Below are 22,314 nucleotides of genomic sequence, written 5' to 3' on the forward strand. Positions count from 1 at the left end.
AGTGCCGGTTTCCGGTGTCGGTTCCCATTCCTAGTTAGAGTTCCCTGTGCCGGTTCGCTGTCCAGTTCCCGATCCCGTTCCCGGTCCCCTCTGTCCAGCTCCCATTCCCGTTCCCAGTGCCGGTTCCCATTCCCGGTGCCAGTTCCCGGTCCCTCTCGCAGTGCCGCCGACCGGTCCCGTGGCGTGCCGCGGCTGCGGGTGCCGGTTCGGAGCCCGGCGCGGTGCCGGCGCAGGCGCGGTCCCTGCCCGCCCGTCGGGGCGGTGCTTGCGGGAGGCGAAGCGCTGCGGGCAGCGGCGCGCCCGGAGCGGCGGCACCGGCACCGGCACCGGCACCAGCCCCAGCCCCAGCCCCGGGCAGGTAAGGCGACCCCCGGCTCCGGGAGGGGGGTGGCCCGTCCCTGCAGCCCCGCCGCTGCTCCATTCGCGGGGGGACGGCTCCGCGCCCCGCCCGGGGGTCCCGCCGCCTCCTCGGGGGATGCTCCGCGCACCTGTGGCTTTGGGAACCGGGGGCAGCTGCATTCCGGGGCGGGGGGCAGTGTGTGTTTGTATGTGAGCGTGTATGAGCGTAAGGGTTTTTTGGGGGGGAAAAAAGCCCGAAGCAGGCACCCGGCGCCTCCCCTGCGCGGAGCACGCTGCTGCCCTTGCCTTCAGCAAGCGCTGGTGTTTGGGGCTGCTGGAAGTCGGGGTGCTCGGCGTGATGCGTAGGAAAGTTGCATTCCGGATGGTTAAAACCCCACAGCTGCCCCCCAGGTCAGCTTGTGGAGCCAGGCTGGACAGAAACTTTGAGCAGCGAGGCCTCGGTGCTGGCTGGAGAGTAGAATTTCTGTGCTGAGAAAAAATCCTGAGGTTTCAGTATTGTTCTTTGTTCCATTTTTCTGGGACAAACGCAGGGGCTTTTAAAAAGTCTCCTGGAAAGTTAAGGCAAGAGAGAGCTCCTGCTCCCAAGGCAGGCTAGCTCGCTGCTAGGGTGCAGGAGACTGATGGCTTTTGGCGTTTCCAAGCAGAGAGATGAATCTGGATTTCCCAAATCCCATCCTTTTCTCCCTTCCCTGAAAAATGTTATTTTGAGCTTGAGACACCCGCCTGGTGCTTTCTAGCAGAGGGTGTCCCACTGGTTATGGCTCTGGTCTTCTATCCCCCACCTCCCATTCTGGTAGCTGCAGGTGAGTGTGAGCTGCACGCCTGGCTCTGCAGATCCACCCTGTGTCACACTTGGATGTTTATTATGTATTTATTATATTTATTTATTACCAGTTACTGTTTCTGCCTGGATGCTGTGTTAGCTCTGAGCTTGGTGGGGAGTGCAGCCACGGCAAATGGAGCTGGAAGCAGAGCAGCGAGCTCCGTGTGTCACAGAGAATGCTCTTAAACTCTCGGCTGCTTGTCTTGCTGCATCCAGCAAGGACCATCTGCAGGCTTTCCCCAGGGCACCTTTTTATCTCCAGCCCATCTCGTATCTTAGAGGGATCCTCCTGCCAGGGTCGGCCTGGGTTCCAAGTGTGCTGAACTGGTGTTACACTGGAGGGAAGGCAGCACAGGGTCCCTGGAGCTGCATCTCCCACCCCCAGCTCTGCACGTGGATAGCCCAGGGCAAGTGCAGGGAGCCTGGCTGGCCCTGCTGCTTAGGGTAGGAGTGAATTGAGGAGGAACAAATTTTGGGATAAAGGTGAGAGCAGGTTTCACCCGTTGGGAGCATCCTTGGGGCAGCAAGGACTAGGGTGGGGGAAAAGCAGCGGAGTCAGGCATGGATGGACGTGTAGAGCCTGATCCAAGTGCTCACCACTTAGCTCCTGCTCGGTGCAACTTACTGCTACAGGCACACCTATCCTGCTGGGATCTACTTCCCCCTACTCTTCCCAGGAGCATCAGCTGCCTCCTACTTATTTAAGCAATTCTTTAATGTGAATCACCTGGGGGCTCAGCTCCAGCCCATGACCCAGGCAGTGGGGTTGTAAAACCTAAGAGGGAGTAAGGGATGCTCTTTCAGAGATCTTCTCTCCACCCTTAGGAGCGGGATGTGAGGTCTAAATCCCTCCTGCAACGGGTTCACGTGTACAGGTGCTGCTGTGGGTGTGGGAGCTGGCTCGCTCGGTGGCTGGTGCTTGCCAGCAGCCATGTGCCAGAACTGGTTGGGAAAAACTTTCTTGTTGGCAGCAGAGTTAAGGATCAAGGCATGAATGAAAGGAAAAGCAGGTTTTTGAGGAAGTCAGCAGGGCTCTCTGTAGCAGGCCCTGCCCAGGGTAGAAATCAAGCCCCTTTGTCATGCTGTAAGGACACCATGGTGACATGCAGAAGGAATAATGCTATCTGTAAAGCAGTGGCACATGAAATAGGGGCAAAGTCACATGACCAAGGCACTCAGGAGGTTTGTGGCAGGCTCAAGTCCACCCTGCTCCCTGCCACCAGCACCCCAATCCTTGTGTGAAATTACTTAGGTGGGGCTTTGACATGGCCACAAGCCCAGGAAAACCTCTGCCCTGCTGCTGTGTCCTCCATGGCATTGTCTGTTCAAGGGAGCTTTCAACCAGTGGTGGACAGCTACCGTGGGTATTCTCAAGCCTCTGAGGTGGGGGGAGATGGAAACCCAGAGCTGTTACTGAAAGAGGCTGACCTGTAGCTGTGCTCTCATTTTTAGGGAAAGGAGATGCCCCAGGTCTCCTTTACCAGGATGTGCCAGCACTTTACACGGTGCATGTGGGAGTGTGCCAGTGGAGAAGATTTCTACCGGGGAGGGGGCTGGGGGAGGTGACAAAGGGCACTGCTGGACAGATTAAGCCCACACAGCAGAGCTTAAATCTGCTTAAAGCCTTTAAGGGAGGATCTGAGCTCATTCTCATTTTTCATGCCGAGATTTGCCTGCGAAACCAAGCTGAGAGGTGGATGAGGTGCTCAGCCAGAGGGGAACAGCTGACCTCGAGGATGGGTTTCAGGCTGTGGGGATGTCCCCTAGGTCTTATACCAGCCCATACAGTGGGGCACTTTATGTCTGGACTTTGTGCTAGGTTTAGGGATTGAATCATATTGGGATAGCCCAGACTGAGGGTTCGGGGCTGTTTTGGTCCTGGATGCCTCTGGGAGTGTTGCAAAAAAAGCAATGGGAAACAGGCAAAGGGTGTTTGTGGGACATGGGTATGGAAGAGTTAACATGGAAGGACCAGGCTCTTCGATCTGGTGCTTGAGAGGGATTAACTCAGCCTGGAGCAGGTGCAGGGAAAAGGGCTCTGAAGCTGCTCAGAGGGATGGAGAGCTATTATACAAGGCTATAAAAGCCCAGTGAAACAAAGGCAGAGAGGGGATGTGCTTGCTGACTACAAATACATCCTACGGGTGAACTCCAGGCAGGCAGAAGAGCGATTTAAACTGGGGGCAGTGTTGGTGCTGGGGTGTGAATTCATTCAGTTTAGCTTAGGAGGCTTATCTAGAGGCTCTGCAACTGTGTCACATCAGAGGAGGGTAGGAGAGGGTGAATTAGAGCACATCACCTCTCTTGCAAGGTGCTTGGCTGTGATATAAGGAGGTCTTAACGTTTGTCAGTGTAGGAGGCTGGGACTCTGTGGTCCAGACACCCTGTCCTGGTGTCTCCTTTGGGAAGGGCTGTGTTAGCCAAGCAGATCTCACCATCTTCCTCATGTGGGACCAGACCAGCCATGAAGCAGATGAAGCCCAGCTGAGATAATTTTTTGTCTTTGATTATGCCTCAAAAAACTGAATCCATCTCTCCCTTGCCCGGTTGCTGCGTGGATTAATAACAAAGCATCCACACTTTAAAGAAGGCTTTGGCTCTGATCCCAAGAGGAGATTTAGACAGTGTTCGTGCTGGTGTATGATGTTACGGAGAACGGGTGCATCCTCTAAATCTGCTCACGCTTGTGCATTAATTATTGGATATTTTTGGCTGCCCAGAGATGCCAAGATTCCTCTCCTAATGCTTTCTCCAAGCAGGGCAGCATCAGGTTAATACAGAGAGAAGGAGAAGGATGCAGCTGTGCCTTGAAGGCTGGGATCAGGCGCTCCTTCTCTTCCTCCTCACTAATCTCCAGAGTTGTCAAGTCCTTTCTCTGCAGATGTCCAGAGGTGAAACCTCTTCCCCAGAGAAGCCTCCTCAGCCCACACAGAGGTGTTTGTTGTCCTCTGCTCGTGCCATGGTGGTGTGGGGCACACTTGGGCACCATTTACTCCCTTATGTCTTCACCTTCACCTGCTCTTCTGAGGGGCTGTGGGGCACAAGGACTCAACTCTGGGCTTGCACTGACCTGCTCCAGGCCAGACGGTGCTCCTGCATCTCCCAGCCCCGCGGGCAGTGTCACGGGTGGGGAATGAGGGGCGGTGATTACTCCAGCTCTGCTCACTTCCAGTTGATTACCCAGGGAGAAAGGGCCAGGCTCTGGGCACTGCAGAAAATGGACACAGACCCAGTGGCTTCATGGAAGCTACATTTTTCACCAGTCAAGCATCTGTCTGGCTGTGTTAACCCTTTACCTGCTCTGAGCTTTCCCCTTCACACCATGGAGACTTTTCACCCATAGCTTATTCCTACTAAATTGGCTTACACTTTAGGAGGCACCCCTTCGACATAAGGGTGACTTCTTGAGGTCATGGAGGGGAATAGGAATGGTTGCCATTGAGTTTTTCACCCTCTCTGGGAAAAAATCCTTTCTGCTCCACACTCTGTGGCCAAGAAGACTTCACAGTTTTTACTCTTCTGCATGATGCATTAGTTTTTCAGCCAATATTGCAGATCCTTATGCTTTGGGGATCTTCCTGGACTGGAGATGTGACAGATGATACCCCTGCAAAGCCGTGCTGGGAGCCCGCGGGGTTTGCAGCATCTAGGTCAGAGACTGGCTCCTTTGGGCATGGTCCAGCCCTTCAGAGGGGCTGGACTGAGCTCCTCAGCCCCTGCCTGCAGTTTTGTGTCCCAGTTCAATAACACTTTGATGCATTTTGCCTTAAAATACTCCTCTGGCAGAGAAAAGCTCTCCCCGCCCCTTGGTTTGCCCTTGTGCAAAAATGACCAGTTTTAGTCCTCCCACCATCCATCTGAGCATCATCTCTGTTCCCTCCTGTCCTGTGACTTCAATCCATTGGGAATGAAGGTTAAAGGGAGAGGGGACTATAAAGCATCCCAACCACCTTAAGTCTGCCCCGTGCTGGGAGGCTGGAGACCTTACTGTGAAGCTCTGAAATGCTATGTGGGAGAGGGCTCCTTCTCCCTACCATGCAGGGGCTTTCTCAGCTTATCAGAGCCCCCAGCAGAAGACAGATGGGTTGGAAAGACACCAGAAGAGACCATGAGGGTGGTCAGAGGGCTGGAGCACCTCCACTATGAAAACAGGCTTAGGGAGTTGGAGTTGTTCAGCCTGGAGGAGAGAAGGCTTCAAGGAGACCTCAGAGCACCTTCCAGTGCCTAAAGGGGCTGCAAGAGAGCTGAGACATTTTAAAGGGCATGGAGTGATAGGGGGAATGGCTTCACACTGTCAGAGGGTGGTTTAGATTAGATGTTAGAAAGAAATTATTTCCTGTGAGCATGGTGAGGCACTGGCACAGGCTGCCCAGAGAAGCTGTGGATGCCCCGTCCCTGGAAGTGTTTAAGGCCAGGTTTGATGGGGCTTTGAGCAACTTGGTCTAGTGAAAGATGTCTCGTGGCAGAGGGGCTGGAACTAGATCATCTGTAAGGTCCTTTCCAACCCAAACCATTTTATGGTTCTATGATTCTATGAAATTTGCCCCTTGCCTGTCTGCAGCTCATCCTTACATGAGGGAGCCTGCAGCCCTGGTTGATTCCTTCAAGGTTTATCCTGCAATCTGGACATAGCTATCAAACAAGGCTGCAGCAGACCAGGGCAGGGCTGTGCTGTGCTTTTACCATCAGGGAAAGGGACACAGAATATTGCTTCCTATGTAGCTACAGCATGACAGGCAGCAGCAGGTCTCCCTGAGCTCCGGGTGAAAAGGGCAAAGCTTCAGCTCTGCTCCTGCCTGACCTTCCCTTAAACCACGATGCACTGTGTTTTTGTGGTTGTAGCTGGGGTGTTTTTGTTACATCTCCAAATAATCCATACAGTGATTTCTCTGGGTGACAAAAGGCATCCCTCCCTTGCAGCAAGCACCCTCCATCCCAGTTTTCATCACATTTTGACTGGTTCGAGCTTCCCTGCCTCCATGGCGCAGGATGCAGGTGGCTCTGGTTGACTCAATCCCTTTACAGCCCCTCCTGGGCTGTTCCACCATTTTTTCCAGTCCTGTATAGAGATGAAGGATGCATGTCTGTTTGTCTCTCAGGGTTTGGGGTTCATTTGTTTTATTTTTTCTGAGGTACACCCTAGTAATCAAAAGCTTCGTATGAAGTGTTTGCAGGCTTGTTGCTCCCAAATCCTTGAAGAGCTGGTCCTACCAGTTGTCTGAGCATATGTAAATACTGTGAGGATAGCTTAGGGGTGATTAAGGGAGGTGATTTCTCTGCTGAACAAAGGGAAGCCTTGATTTGATAAAAGCTGCCGCTGCAAACTCTACTTTTTCAGAGCCAGACCACCGCTGCTGCATGAGTGCAGGGTGGGGATGGGGATGGTTGCTGCTGGCTGCTTGCCCAGTAATTGGTGCCTTTGGCTTCCTGGCAGGTCTTCATGCAGGAGCAGGAGAGTGATGATTTGTTGCATCTAACACGGGGCTGTGTCAGGTTCCTGTCCCATGCAGGGGAGTGGACTCCTCCCTGTGTCACAAGGTACATCTCATGCATACTCTGTGACTCGCTGCTCCAGCTCAGAGCTGCTGCAGCATGAGGGAATCTAAAAGGATACATGAGCTCTAAAAGAGCAAGGACTTGCAGCAAGGTAATGTCTGGGAGACGAGGAGGGGGCTTAATCCTGATCCCAGAGTGCTGTGCTCAGCCCACACTCTCCTGCTTGCTGCTCAACATGCATGAGGAGCATGCTCTGAGCCACCTCCTGAAGACAAGCTGGACCTGCTTCGTGCAGAGAATCCAGACAGACATCAGAGCAGTGATGGACATTTTTATTCACGTGAGAGCAGGGTGATGGATCTGGCTGCCAGCTGTGGTAGCAGGAGCAAGCACCAGCCATGCTGGACTGCAGCAAAGCAGTAGGTCTCCAAAAGAGGAGGAATCCTCATCTCAAAAGTGAGAGGTATACCTGTCCACAGCAGAGGGTGTTGGACTTCATGACCTTTAAGATCCCCTCCAACCCAAACCATTCCATGACTTTATGATCTGGAACACTGAGTGGAGAAAACATGCAGTGCTCAGCATCTCATCCATCTCCCCGGAGGGGGAGGAAAGCTCATGCCTAGTCCCTGCCTGGAGAAAGAAGCAGCCTTTCTGCTCCAAGGGTTGTATGGCAAACTCTTACCTCTGTGTTTAGAGAAGAGCAGCACTGCTCAAATGTAGGAATAATGGGGGGGAAAGTTGGCTGGGAGGTTGGGGGAGTTGCAGCATCCAAGGCAGAAACACAGTTTGAAGAGCTCAAATTAAGACAGTGGGAACTTACATTCCAACCTTTCCGCTTGTAAGAGCCGAGTGGATCCAGTAACAAGGATTTCTAATAAATCTCACAGATTTGAGGTGGTCCAATCTGCCTGAGAGAGGCTACCCTGTTCAAAAGCACTAACACTATCAGTTGCTACAAGCCTTTAAATATGACTTTGGTGCTCATGATGCTTTAGACTAGTCACAGAAAGAAAAATTCATTTAAGACAGAGAGGGAAAAGGAGGTAAAATTAAATTTTAAAAAATCAGATTTGCTGGGCGATCCTGAAAGTTTTACGGACAAGGAGAATGTTCTTATCAGTCTGTACCCAGGTGTGGTCTGATATTTGCTGTTGTGGCTTTGGAATTTATAGGATATGGGTTTCAGGAAGGGACTGGCAAGCGGGTTGAGGGCCTATCAAAGAGAAAACTGAACATGGAGGACCCAAGTCAGAAGTGGACCAGAGTGCCTTGGTGCTTCTTTTCAGGTTTGGGTCAGGCAAAGAGAAAATTGTAAGATGTTTCAGGTTTATTAGCCAAAGTTGTGAGTCTTGGCAGAGGTTTGAGACCTGACTTGAGGCCAGCAGCTGTAGGGCTGGGGCAAAGCCTGTGGTGTGGAGCCTGTTGTCAGAGGCAGTGGGGTGTCCCCATCATCTGGAATTGCAGGAGATGATCATATCCCACTTGAAGTGGAACAGGTCAAGGGATACATTCCTGGAATGGCCAGGAGCCTCTCAAGAGGGACCTGAAGGACTTGGTTGTACCTCCAGGCCTCTGTGGGGATGGAGTTTTGGGCTCTGCCTGCAGCAAGGGATGAAGGTGATGGAGAGAGAAGAAACCCATTGCCTTGGGGATGGTGTTGTTGTAGAATCACAGAATGGTTTGGGTTGGAAGGGTCCTTGAAGACCATCTCATTCAGCACCCTGCCATGAGCAGGGACACCTCCCACTAGACCAGCTTGCTCAAAACCCCATCTGTCCTCACCTTGAACACTCCCAGAGAGAGATAGGGCTTGTTATGAAGTGATCAGGGCTGAAGCTGCAGGAAGGATGCTCTGGATCAGCCAGAAGGGCAAACATCACAGCTCGCCTGGGAGGGATGATGTTGAAGGATCCAGCTGCCTCTCCTCACTCCTCTACAGAGTAGCTGCAGCCCCGTTATCTCTTCTGCTCCTCCTGCATGTGTCTCTGTGCTTCGTTTGAAGTTCAATTGCTTTAATCATCCCAGAGGCTGCGGAAGCTATTGAAGGCAGAGCATTTGCATGGAGACGTGCTGCATTTTATCTGCATTAATGATGAGTTTTCTGAATGGATTTTCCAGTTCCTCAACCTCTTCAATACGCACCTCTGTGACCCAACATGGCCAAGAAAAAGGCTCACATGGTGATGCCAAGCAATACCCTGTGACTCTTCTGTCCTTCCCTCTGTCTACCTTATAAAGGTACAGGCCTGCCTTTACACCATAGTTTTTTTGCCCAGCTGGCAAGAAAACCAGCGTGAGTGTATTGATGTGGTGCAAGGCTTCCAGTGGAGTCAGTGTGACTGGATTTAAAAGGAGCTGGTCTAGCTGTTCAATTAGAAACACTGAATAGATAATAGAAATACGTGCTCAGTCGGGTACTGCAAAGATAGCATCTCCTCTCCTCTCCTCTCCTCTCCTCTCCTCTCCTCTCCTCTCCTCTCCTCTCCTCTCCTCTCCTCTCCTCTCCTCTCCTCTCCTCTCCTCTCCTCTCCTCTCCTCTCCTCTCCTCTCCTCTCCTCTCCTCTCCTCTCCTCTCCTCTCCTCTCCTCTCCTCTCCTCTCCTCTCCTCTCCTCTCCTCTCCTCTCCTCTCCTCTCCTCTCCTTCCAAATGGATGCTGAGAAGGGCACAGCTCTGTAACTTCATGGGGTATGTTTGTGTTCAACATGATCCTCACGTGGCGTGGCAGCCCTCTTGGGCTAAGCAGGAGCCGTGTGGCTGGATGACCGTAGGTGCAGGTGGCTCGATTCTGTATGTGTGAATCTGCTCTTCCTAGGTTGTATTTTTCCAGTGCCTGAAAACCTGCTCTACGTGAGCAGTGTCATGTGCTGGACAAGATTCCTGCCTTCTCCTTGCACAAAGGTGTTTTTCTGGAGGCTGCATTGGCTGCTGAGTGAGCTTGGGAGTGCTTTGGTGTTGCTGGCACTCTGTGCTGCTCCTTACAATTATTAACCAGGGTCAGGGTGTGCTGAGGCATGAGGGGTTAGTGAAGTTATGGCTGTCTCCAGGGACTTGGCATTGGCAAAGCCCATAAATTTACCTTTTGTTGATTGTCTTGCAACTCCTGCTGATCTCCAAGGGTTTTTAACCCTGCTGTGGCCTGGGAAACAAGCCTAAAATAACACAACCAGTAATGCTGGCTCAGGGACCAAACAGCATGTGGAAGGTACCCAAAACTTAGTGTCTCTGTTCTCCCCAAACCATGAGTGGATTGGGATGAGCTGGACCCTGTGTGGTGAATATATTCAGCCCATCTCTGCTTTCCCTCAGCCAAGGCTGGCTGCCTGGTGGCATGTTACTGCCTTGCTCTTTCCACTGCTTTTGGGGCTTTCTGTTGTTGCATCCCTCTCCCTGCTATTCCTGCATCCCTCCAGCCTCCTGCATTTTCTGATCTAGTGGGAGATGCTGCCACCAGCTTTGCTTTGAGCTTGTTACTCCTTCCTGTGCCAGGATGCCTTCAGACATGTGTCCTGGTCCCATCTGATCTTAGAGTCTGTGCTGAGGGAAGGGCCAGTCTGGCTGGTGCCACAAGCCCGATTTGTGTGCACTGCTCTGGCCAGGCAGAGCTGGAGCCAGCACAGGGTTATGAGAGTGTTCCCAGTGTGGGGCTGCCTTTTCTTCCTGCAGCTCCAACATCTGACTCTGTTTGCAAGCGGTGACTCATATCTGCAAGGAATGAGGAACTCCCGAGTCAAAGGCCTCTGTCCCAGCATGAGTCATCCAAGCAGAAAGGGAGCTCCTGGTCAGCACACCCAGCTGGTTCCTGAAGGAGATGGGTATTCAAGGATGCCCAGACCCTCCTGTTAACCCTGGCCTTCCCAGGAAAAAAAAACCCAATCCTGTACATACATGCAGACCTGCTAGCTGGCTGTGTCTCTCCTTGTGCTGTCATCTTGCTGTTAAGCAATAAAGGAGTGATACTCTGGAGGAAAAAAATCCAGAGGAGATAATGCAAGTATGATAAAAATTACTGGGCATTGCCAGAAACATCCTCCAAATGTGACATCTTGTATCCAGTTGATTTTGTGCAGATGCTGACAGCCAGGCGTGTTTTGATATTACAGAGTCACTTGCAGAAGCTTTCTGCCAGAATATGTGACCCCGCCCTTTCCCTGGCCCCGGATGCAACTGCACTTATTAATGAAAGATTGCTCTGGATTTACAGAACCATAGAGTTCTTTGGGTTGGAAGTACCTTGAAGACCTTCTAGTTCCAACCCCCTGCCATGGGCAGGGACACCTTTCACTAGACCAGGGTGCTCAGAGCCCCATCCAGCCTGGCCTGGAACACTTCCAGGGATGGGCATCCACAGCTTCACTGGGCAGCCTCTGCCAGTGCCTCACTACCCTCACAGGGAAGAATTTCTTCCTGATATAAAACTAAACCTACTCCCTTTCAGTTTAAAGCCATTCCAGATTGTCCTATCACTACATGCCCTTGTCAAAAGGACATTTCTTTTGAGTTTATTTTCAGTAATAGCCAGCTGTTAGACAGCACCTTTCTTCGTAGGTGTTGGAGTGCTTTGCAGAAGGGACCAGGATCTCTGCAGAAGGAGAGTGATGCTTCTTCCTGCTCCATAGAGGAGGAGGATTCATCCGGGAGCATTTGCTGTACTTATATGCTTGCAAAAAGCCATGTTGATGCAGAGGGTTTACTCACTTAGAACAAACAGCCCCCAACCCCATCAGGATGTTTTTTGGGGCTAAATCCACCTCACTGAGTTTCTGAGGGGGAACAGCTTGTCCCTGTGTGAGCTCATGTAAGATTAACCCTCAGGCTGAAAGGTGGCATGTTAAGGTGTCCTGATTTGGATGCCATCTGTCCTGCAGCAAATCTCTGATTAAAATCAGAGCTTGATATAAACATAATTAAGAGTAAAATTTATTATTTCACCTTTAGCCTAGCGGAGATTTTGGCTCTTAAGTGAGAACAGAGATATGACCTGAAGAAGAAAAGAGATAAAGGCCAGAAGGGGACATTCAGTGCTCTGTTCTTCATCAGTTTTATTTCAGCAAGTAACCACTGTAAATGTTCAGTAATTTGCATTTTGGCTAAAGCATCTGGTCTGTAAAGATGTCCAACTGTGCTCAAAAACATCTGGAGCTGAGCTACCTGTAACTTCCCATGGGAATTAGCTTCCCTGGTTAACCGCAGTCAGTTTGAGAAGAAATGATGTCTTGTCTTCTAATTGCCATCAGTGCGGTTTCAGCTTCCACTCCTTGTGGACATTGCTAATGCAGGATGCTGCGCTGTGCTGCTGGCTCTGGGCCATGCCATTTGGGGTCCAAAGCTAAGCTACGGTGCATGCACAGCTGGGAGTGGGAAAGGGCTTTGGGAATGGCTCAGGTTTCCCAGAGGAGCTGCATGACCAGGCTTGGAACTAGACAGTCTTGAAGGTCCTTTCCAACCCAAAGCATTCTATGATTCGAAGACAGCTTCAGGCTTTTTTTTGTTCATGGTTGGCCAAGAGGTGTGGAGTGCTTATCTTGTGTTCTGTGTAAACAGTGACAATTCAAGTCCTCCTTCTTCCCTGGGTCCTGGAGAAACAGTGTGTAAAGCTCTCCTTGCATCGACAGGGATGGATTCCTTTGCTGAGCTGGACTTTTGTGTTGGTAGGTGTAAGGATAACCCTGTTGTTGCCCCATGTCTGTCAATAGAAACACCCAAGGAGGCTGTAAAAAATTGTTTAAATAACATATTAAGAAAAAGCCTGGTGGTTGCTCTGAACACCCTGCTGCTGAGCCCCATAACATTGCACCTGGTTGAGGATTGGGCAGTCTGGTTCCTGCTTCATCTTCTCCTTGGCTGATCCTGTGCCCTTGCAATGTGATATGAAGCCCTCTCCTGTTTAGTGAGAGTGGAGCTGAAGGACAGCAGATCCTGTCCTTTAGAACAAAGTGTTTTGTCTGACCTGGAGGCAGACAGCTGTAGGATCTATAAGTAAGGAGGCTTTGCTCCTGGCCAGGCTGCAGCCTTGTGGTAACACAGGTGTGGTGAGCCCCTGCCAGCTACCCAAGGTGCAGGAGCCTCTGAGCTGGAAGGCAAGGAGAGGAAGATGTTTGTAGGGGAGGAAGGAAGCGTCTTTCCGCAAGTATTTGGTCCTGGCCAATGCAAAGGCTTTCAATTCTTCTCCCTGTTACAGTCCTTAGAGCCGTGATTGTTAGCAGCTGGCAGGAGCTGGAGCACTTGGATGATGCTAGAGGTGAAAAGGGGAGTCCACAACACCCCTGAGTCATAAGTCTGGCTCAGTCTTCCAACAAAATAGTTTCTTTAAACTCCTTCGTGGCAGGACTGAGGTTGGGATCAGACCACTGTTCCTAAAAACTCAGCTCTGCTAAGAGTGGTGAGTGCAGATTCCCCTCCCTGCTCACATGCAAACACATGCATATGCAGGTGTAGGGTTGTTAATTCAAATCAGGCATGAAAACACCCAGTTCTTGTGCTTCTGGAGCATTTGAGCTTGGTGCAAGAAGGCAAAGAGTAATTAGACAGCCTTTGGGCATTTTAAGGTGGCAGAGGTAGAGTTCAGCCTGGTGAGCATGAAATGCTGCAAATTAGAGAGAGTAATGAATTTGAACACTGCCCTAAGAACATTCCCTCTGCCACTTCCTTTTAATTATTTAGCAAGGTGGGTTTTTTTTGTTTGTTTTTCTAAATGATCCTGAGCAGTAGCCCTTCCTTTGTAACTCAAATCCATCTACACGCTGTCATGTGAGAGTAGCCCTGCAGCGAGGACAGATGGCTGGCAAGGTGACAGTCACTGTGGGGTGGGATAGCAGGGCAAAATTCAGGCAAATTTGGGTATCAGAAAGGCTGGAACTCCTTGGCTAGAAGACTGCGGTCTTGTTCTCATAGGGACGGACATTGCTCAGGGTCTCTTGTGAAAATCGGTGTTGCAGGGATCATTGGAAAGCACGGCTCCAAGCTGCAGGGTGTAGCAGTAATTTTATGAATGAGCAGCCAAGTGCCAGCCCTTGGCCATGGTACAGGCTGCAGAGCAGCATCCAGCATCTCCTACATCAAACCCAAAACTCCTGCCTTTAACTCAAGCGTGGCTTTTAGGAAGGCTCCAGACCTCCTTCCTCCCCTCCTTTCCAGGCTCCCTCCCTAATCTCGCTGGTTCTTCCTGCACAACCTCCCAAGGAAATATCCTTTCCTGTCTGTCAGCCCACTTCATGCACCAGTCCAAGCCATTCATCTTGCATGTCAGCCCACAGCATCTTCCTCCTCTCTCAGCCTGTTGTATTCCTGCAGAAGGCAGTTGCCAGCCATCCTTTCCCAGCACTGCTGCTTTCCCTGTGTCTCTCTGTAGCAATGAGTTCTATCACTGTGAAAGTCTTGCCTGATTGTCACTCAAAAGGAGCTCATGCAGTGCTCAGATGTCCCCATGACCTCCCTGGGTACATCTCCCTTATTTTTCACCCCTTCCTCTGCTGGAGATCTGAAGGCCAGCACCTTCCCTGGCCCTCTTAGCAGGGTGTGTAGGACTACTGGCTGCATTCCCTGCCTGCTCAAAGGCTGACAGCCTTTCCACAAGCAGTAAATTTGGTGTATTATTTGGGGGTTTAAAGCAGGCCATTTATTTTTAAGGCTTTTCTGAGGGCTGGTGATGCACTTGGGCCTCTTTGTAGCATCTGGGGTCTACAGAGCATCTGGTACTGATGGCAGGGAGAAAATCCCCACGAACTGCATTAGCAACTTGTCCTCAGAAGCGGAGACCTGTGGAGCAGCCAGCAAGGGGATTATTTTGGGTTCACTTAAGCGCTGAGTGATGAGCACTTGTGCTGCTAATCAAGCTGATAAATGCTGTCAATTAAAACCTGTGCTTTGCTCTTCAGCTTTCCAGAAGTGAAGTGGTTTCGTCTCTCCCAGAGGAGAGAAGGCTGGCTGGGTGGGCAGTGCTCCTGGAGCATCAGAATGGGCATTAGTTGAGCTCTCAGACACCTACTTTCCTTCAGCTAATCCAAGTGGTTCATAAACAAGGGATGTGACACTGCTACTTAAATTGGTGCCAACTGTAACTGATCATATAATCCTTGAGATTTTGGATGTTTACAAATCAGCAGCTTCCAATTAGCCATTATCGCAACTTCATTATCCCACCACGTGTGATAATACCACAACAAGCATAGGGTTTCTATGTGTCTCACTAGGAGGGATGAGAGGTCAGCTTGCTGGATGCATCCACCCACTGCATGGGGCACCCTTAGTTTTACCATGTTGGAGATGAAAGCTGGGATTATGCCACTTAGGGACATGCTTTAGTGGAGGACTTGGCAGTCCTGGGTTAACAATTGGAATAGGTGGTCTTAGAGGTCTTTTCCAACCTGAATGATTCCGTGATTCTATGGTTATGTGGCACACACATTCCCATTTCTTTAGGAAAACATACTAGACATTTCCAGACTGAGGTCGCTAATGGCCAGCTTTTGAAAAAGGACATCCCGTTTTGGGGAGAGATAAGGATTGTACATGGCTGTTACAAATAAATACAGAGAAACTTTAGGGAAGGAGTTTTGGAAAAAGTCTGTGATTAAGTAGTGGGGTACTATGCAGAGCACCCATTTTCCTTGTGCCTGAGCAAAGGGGTTGGTACCCAGTGACCAAAAGGCAGGGGTGATGGACAGGTGCTGATCTCTCTCTGGGGGGCAATTGAGCAATGGTTTCCTGCTGTTGTCTGGGTTGCTAAATTCACATCTCTGCCCTGGAAGCAAGACACTTGTCAGAAAAGAATAATTAATCCAGAAACACGTGGTGCTCTGCCAGGAGACTTTTTTTAAAATTAAAACCAGATCTGATAAAGTTTGCTGAGAAATTGGCGTCTCTGACAAAATCATGAACTGCATGATTTTGTGAGTTGAGGCTCTGTGGTGGGGGTGCTCTGGGTAGGGCTCAGCCCCCACAGCTGTGCACACCCATCTTGCAGGGGGTGTCTTTCCCTCCTTTGCCTCTGAGGGCTGTGTTTTTCCCACATGAGTTACAAATTTGTTAAGAAGCAGGACACCAGTTATCATCTACTACTATGCCTGGCTTGGTGTTGTTTGGCCAGCCTGGGGGGTAAATGGGAGTCCCAGTCCCAGGGGATCAGCAAGGTGCACTTGGGCTCAGAGGTGGTTATCTTCAGCCACGATGTCTTGGTCCTGCCACGGAGATGTTGCAGAGGAGGATTGAGCATCCCTGGCCAGACCCTGCCCCATCTCATTCCTGCTCTGCCTGTCCTCCAGAGCCGCTGGGGAAGGATGTTTTCCTCGGTGAAGCCGTACGAGAACCAGCGCTACACCTCTCTGAAGAAGGAGTGCCAGCGGCGGAAGCAGCTCTTTGAGGACCCACTTTTCCCCGCCAATGATGACTCGCTCTTCTACAAGTCAAGGATTCAGGGCATCCAATGGAAACGACCCAAAGTAAGTGCACCCATCCCCTTGCCCCTCCGCACTGCTTTCTGCCATCTCTGCTCTCAGGTGTTCCTAAAAATGCACAGTTCACCCTTCACTAAGGCTGTCAAGCCCCAGTTAACATCCCTTCTCCCCGACAGCATTTATTGGCCCAGACCTGATATTGCGAGCTTCTAGGGTGCCAGGAAGACCTGCTGCACTCAGGTCCAGACTTTTCTGCATCCTGTGAGGACCAAGAGCAAAGGAAGCTGTTCTGTGACTCAGTTTCCCCATGTATGAACCAGAGAGATGGTTTGCAGCTGGGTTGGTGTTGTGTACTCCTATAAGCCTGCTGGGTCCAGCAAGGCAGAGTGTTATCTCTGAATCACTGGATGGTTTGAGTTGGAAGGGACCTCTAAGATCATCTATTTCCAACCTCCTGCCAAGGGCAGGGATACTTTCCACTAGAATACTCTTGGTGGTCCATTTGGAAAGGAAAAAGAAGATTTGAGTAGGTGAGGTTGTTTTGGAATCTTTAGGGAAGGGGGTGGTCATACCCATCCTTCCTCTTCTGTGCAAAAACCATGTCCTCTGGAAAATGCTCTCTGCCTCTCCTCCATGCTTCTGTGTCTGTCATGAAGGCAGGTTGTGGGAGGCTGGGATAACACTGTCTGTCCACAGTGTTGCCAGCCCCTCTTCTGCTGTCCTCAGTGCCAGCCCAAAGGATGCACATCAGGACCTCAGGGCACTATGGGGAATTTGTATGTCCTGTTATGGCCATCTGCTTGGAGTTGACCATGAGACCAGTGCTCTGACTGCCATGAAGCACAAGGAGTCCCAGGTAGCAGTGATAATTGTGGTTGGGGAGTGGCAGTATCCCAACATCTCACACACCTGAGGTTACTTCCTTCCCCGTGGGGAGCAGCAGCCCTCTCTGCCCAGCCCGTGCTTTTCCACACGTGACTTGGTGGCATTTCAGTGTTGTAGGGTTGCCTGAGCCGCCGTCATCGTCTTCGCCCCCGCTGACAGACCAGAAAATCAGCTGCCCTTCCACAAGACAAGGCTGTGTCTGTCTGGATGAAGGCAGTCTGGAGGGGGGTGGACAAAAAGGCTTTGTGCAGAGGGAGAGATGGAGCTGAACTGACTCTTGTTGTGTGGCCAGAGGGGCTGAGCCCCCAGCATCCCACTGGGCTCCTTGGGGGGGGAGGTCTCTCTTCCCTCTGCTCTGCCTTTGTCTCTTCCACACCAGCTCTGCCTGGACACTGGATTTGTGTAAAGCCCTGTGTATGTTTTAGTTTATTCCCTTTGTCTGCTGGAAGGAAAGGAGGCTCTGTGCCTTCTGAAGACAGGGCTGACCATGGTTTGGTCTCACTGTGGGGGCCGACATGAGCACGCCTTGCATATCCTGTTTATACAGCCAGCAGGTGATGGCTGTGTGTTTCTAAACAACTTTCTCTGGGACTAAAAGGTGGGGATGTATTTGAGACCCCCTTGCTGGTTTGCAGTCAGGTCACACACATTAATTCAGCCCCACGTTTAAAGACAGAGGGTTGGGTCCCTTTGTAGAGGGACAAAGATTGCTTGTGTTCTGCTGAGCATCTCAGAGTTTTTCTCCATGTGCTTTTCAGGCTTTCATCTCACTTGCAGCCCTTGGTGTTCAGGCAGGTATTATCTTCTTGCTGGCCTTGCTCTGTAGAGCATGAGGTCTTCCTTAGAAAGCTTTCTGAACCTCACCTGCAAGGTGTCATGCTCACCGAGGCCAAACCCATCCCTGCTGAAGCATGGAGTGAATTCAGACTTTTTCAGACACCCAGCTCTGCAGTTTTGTAGGATCATAGAACTGTTTAGGTAGGAAGGGACCCTTAAAGTAATTATCATAGAATGCTGAACCAGGGCTCTTTCTGGCATGGGCTGTCAGTGGGAATGGGGGCTGGAAATGGGTCCCATGTGCCAGCAAGGTCCTGTAGCTTAACAAGACATAGAGGTGGTCCTTGTTTTGCTGCCTCTGCACCAGACAAAGGAACTTTGCCAGCAGTTTGGGCACCAGAAGGAATGCATGCTGAGCAGTAGCAGACTCATGATGCCACTGTCTGGTAGGATTCTTTGATCCGACCTACTCAGCTGCCTTGACCACAAAATCACCATTAAAAAAAGAATTTGAACTCACACCTGCCCTGTTTACTGCTGAAGTTTCCAGAAACCTCTTTCTCAAAAGCATTTCTCTAGGTTCTTAATCGTTCATTTCAGCAAAAGTAACTAAATTTCATGGGGAGAATTGCTTTGTGCCAGCAGACAATGCAAAATGACACTTTTAGTTCTGGACCTGAATTCAGACTGGCTTTCTAAGGGAGAGAGTCCAGGAAAAATCCCAGCAAATTCTGCAGGAAAGCAATCACTATCGGCTTTCCCAAGCTAATGCAGGATTCAGTAGGGTCCAAAATGTCCATGAAGTTTAAATGAACTGTTCTGCTTGTGTGCTAGTGAATGGCATGGTGCAGTTATTAAACCACAGCATCTTGTTTCTATTACAACCAGCAATTCTTGTCTTAGGTGAAATCTTAGGCAGTTAAACCTTTTTCAGAAAAAAAGCAAGTAGTGTTACTCCCAGCTTTTGGCAGATGCTGTTTTGGGGATTTCCTTACCCAGAAATGGAGTCCCCAGTCCCAGGGATATTGTCTGCAGGGAAGGGATGGTGTGTACATGCTTTTATCTCTCAGGGCCATGGCCGTGGGTTGTTCTGGAGAGTTTCAGCTAAAACTGTGATAAAACATAAGAGCTCATGGTGTCTCTAGCTTTGTTGTGAGAACAGAGTGGGTGGAGAACGGAAATAAAATCTGTCCACTATTGAAAACAACCACTTGCATTCTCGGAAAAGTTGTCACTTGTGATCTATGAGAAGAAATCAGACATATGAGATAAGTCATGCCCTGAAAAGCTGTAGCTGCCTTATCTCTGGAAGTGTTCAAGGCCAGGTTGGATGGGCTTTGAGCAATGTGGTCTAGTGGAAGGTGTTCCTGGCCACAGTAGGGGAGTTGGAACCAGGTGATCTTGAAGGTCCTTCTAAGCCAAACCATTCTGTGGTGTTTCAGATAAAGCACTTGCATGTGAAAAGTAACCCTAGTGAACTCACTGGGGTGCTGGGAATGTGCTTTGGCAGAGGCAGGATCTTATTTCTATGTACTTACATGGTGCTGGTATGGATCTAAACAGCCCATCCTCTGTCTGTGCATCTCTACTTTCCCAGCTATTCTTCTGGCATCCTTTCTGTTTCTCCATGCACTCCCAAAGCTTGAGGCTGCTTTGGCAAAAAACCCCCAACAAAACAACAAAACCCCCAATCTCTGCAGTGCTTCCCCTTTTGCTTGAGGTTTTTCTGGGCAGAAGGGAAAAGGAGAGGCTGAGGAACAGCTCTGGTCCCTTCTGTGGTCAGGCTGTTTAGCTTCAACTTCCTTCTGCATCCGGCACTGCAGCCTTTCCTGGAATGGGCTCAGCCTTATTATTTCCAGCAGGGTGTCCTCCCTCCCACTCTGCTTTCCTTGGCCTCCAGCCCTGCTCTGGATGCCAGATCTTTGCAGAGGGAGCAGCTGTTTGAGCCCTCTAATCGTGTTTTGGCTCCGGTGGTTGTTTGCTGGATGCCTTCGTGATGCAGCCCTGCAAAGCCAGAAAGCCAATTACTGGAGTGCTTCGGAGGGAGGGAAACCACAGCATCAGCCTGAGCAGGGAAGGGGGTCCTGAAGAGCCCTGTTTAGTGAATCCACTTAAAAACAAAGCTGGCTGCTTGTTGCCTAGCCAAAGCAGATTTTGGAGCTCACTCAGGCAGCATCAGCGGCTCCTTTTGGCAGCAGCACTCAGCTGTTGCATTAGAAATTAAACAGAACTTTTGAGCTTAGCCCAAATCCCAACACCTTGCTTGAAATTTCTTTCCCTTGTGCTCTGTGTGCTGCCATGTGAAGGAGAGGGAGATCTGTATCCAGGCAAGTAGGACCACTTTTCCCAGTGAAAATCTTGGCCTGATCCCGAAGCTCTGAGTTTTGCCCTCCCTTTTTGGGACAGGAATGCTGGCAGTGCACCTTAGAATCAGGAGGTTTGGTCTGTGCATTGGGTGAGCTGGTCTGGGTGTTTGGGTGGAGGGTAAATAAGGAGGGGTGGCACAAAGATGAGTAGAAGGGGATGGATGAGGTGCAGGATGGATGGCAAAACTAAGGGGAGATCTGGGGCATCTGCTGTGTCTGTTGATCCCCTGTAGAAAAAGCAATGATAGTCTAAGGTAGAAGAGACTCATCTACCCTTTGGGAAAAAGAGTTCATCTCTTCTAATTATCCCAGTCCTAAGCTCTCTTCTTGGGTACAGATTGCTTCCAATGATGCCATGGCATTGGTACAGGCTTCAATTAGGGTCTGTCTTTAATACCTCTGGGCCTTACCCAGGGCTTGTTGTCTCTCTGCAGCAAGGGGGCCACTTGGTTCAGGTTCAGCCTGCCAAGCTATGACCTGCTGCTGGGACAGGTCACCAGCCAGGACAAATTTGGGCATCACTGCACCTGTGGGAAGCAAATGAAGCCTGGTGAGAGGCTTACATAATGCACAGCTGCGATGTTGAACCACATGAGCTGCATGCTCTGATCCTTCAGCTCTTTCCAGAGAGCAAGGTTGAGCATGGAGACAGTTTTTTCCTCCCTTTCCTGGGAGGCAGGTGGGCTGCTGTGTGCTGAGTGTATTCCTGTCCACAGCAGTGTGCTGCAGGATATTGCAGGAGCACCTCATGGTCATCCCTAAGATGCTGAGCGGCTGGGACATGAGATCCCAAAAATGTTTGGAGGGCTCCAGGTGGGATCTCAGTGCCAAGCTGAGCCAAAAGTGCTGTGATGAGAAGCTGTGACAAACACAAGGGTTTCCAAGCTGGCTGTTGTCACAGTGACTGTGTGGCTCAAGGTGACATGTGGTTGTTGTTGAACCTGAGCTGCATCCCTGTTCTGTGAGTTCAAGCCTGGATGGTTGCAACCACCAGAGAAACGCTCTTGGATGAAGTCTACACCCTCCCATCTTCAGGGAAAGAGTTTTTCCCTCCATCCCTGTTTCTCAGTATTTTTATCTCTCTCCAGTATTTACTTGCAAGCGCTGAATTATCTCTGCAGGAATTAATTGTCAGGGGAGATTGTCACTGATTAAAGAACATAAAGGTAGATTCTTGCTAAATGGTGATATTATTTTATCTGGATGAAGGCAATGTCATTTGAAGGGGAAAGCCTGAGAGAGTAGTTTTGGGGGAGAGAGACAGGCCAGATGTTTTGGGAAGGGTTGTAGAAGTAGGAGATCTTAGGGCACTAGAACCATGGCATTTTCAGGCCTACTATGGCACTAGGGAGACATGCTCTCAGTCACAGTCCTGAGGTTTTTTCCCAGACATTCAAGGGAAATCTTGTTTCAGAAACCTAGAAAATAGGATTTTTCAATAGCCATTCCCTGCTGTCCTGGTATATATCTACCCTGACTTTTGTATAGGGGTTTTGCCCACTCACAGAACCATATAATGGTTTGGGTTGGAAGGGATCCTAAAGATGCTCTAGTTCCATGGGCAGGGACACCTTCCACTATCCCAGGTTGCTCAGAGCCCCATCCAACCTGGCCTTGAACACTTCCAGGGATGGGGCATCCATGGCTTCTCTGGGCAACCTGTGCCAGTGCCTCATCACCCTCACAGAGAAGAATTTCTTCCTAATATCCAATCTGAATCTACCCTATTTCACCTTAAAGCCATTCTCCCTTGCCCTATCATGCAGGATACGTTATGTCCATTGTCTCCTGAATGGGATGTTGTTGTCTTTGGAGAAGGTGTTGCAGGATGGGAGAGCATCTCTTAGCTCCACTTTTTTTTACATTATTAAGCACTTAGCTCTTTTCTCTTGCTGAGTGAGGATTATACAGTCAATCCCCATGGGGGTTTCCTGGAAGGGGAAAGGAGTCAGTGAACTAATTCACTAAAAGCAGGACCAGCACTTCCCTGCCCACAAGTTTCTGCATTAAAAGGTCTTTTCCCCAGTGTGTAGTGCAGGCTGGGAAGCTGGAAAAGACACAAGAGTGAAGATAATGGGGAAGACAGAGGTTAAGTTCTTGCAGTTCTTTGCTCTCTGAAGCTCACCAAGAATTTAGCAGGGAGGCACTTACATTGGCAATGGCCACTGGCTGCAGAAACCTTCTGGTGTCCCACTTGGCGGTTTTTCTTCC

General features: G+C 50.3%; 1 protein-coding gene across 1 annotated transcript in view; it reads left to right on the top strand.

Annotated features, from left to right (window-relative positions):
• The first annotated feature begins 269 nt into the window (after positions 1-269).
• The window catches only part of CAPN5 (calpain 5), a 53,026-nt gene continuing 30,981 nt past the window's right edge, over positions 270-22,314 (top strand). Inside the window, exons 1-2 of the mRNA XM_048294728.1 lie at positions 270-358; positions 15,944-16,120. Of these exons, the coding sequence (XP_048150685.1) occupies positions 15,959-16,120 (162 nt within the window). The 5' untranslated portion in view covers positions 270-358; positions 15,944-15,958. The remainder of the gene's footprint in view (positions 359-15,943; positions 16,121-22,314) is intronic.

Source organism: Corvus hawaiiensis, chromosome 2, assembly GCF_020740725.1.
Source record: "Corvus hawaiiensis isolate bCorHaw1 chromosome 2, bCorHaw1.pri.cur, whole genome shotgun sequence".
Classification (NCBI taxonomy): Eukaryota; Metazoa; Chordata; class Aves; order Passeriformes; family Corvidae; genus Corvus; species Corvus hawaiiensis.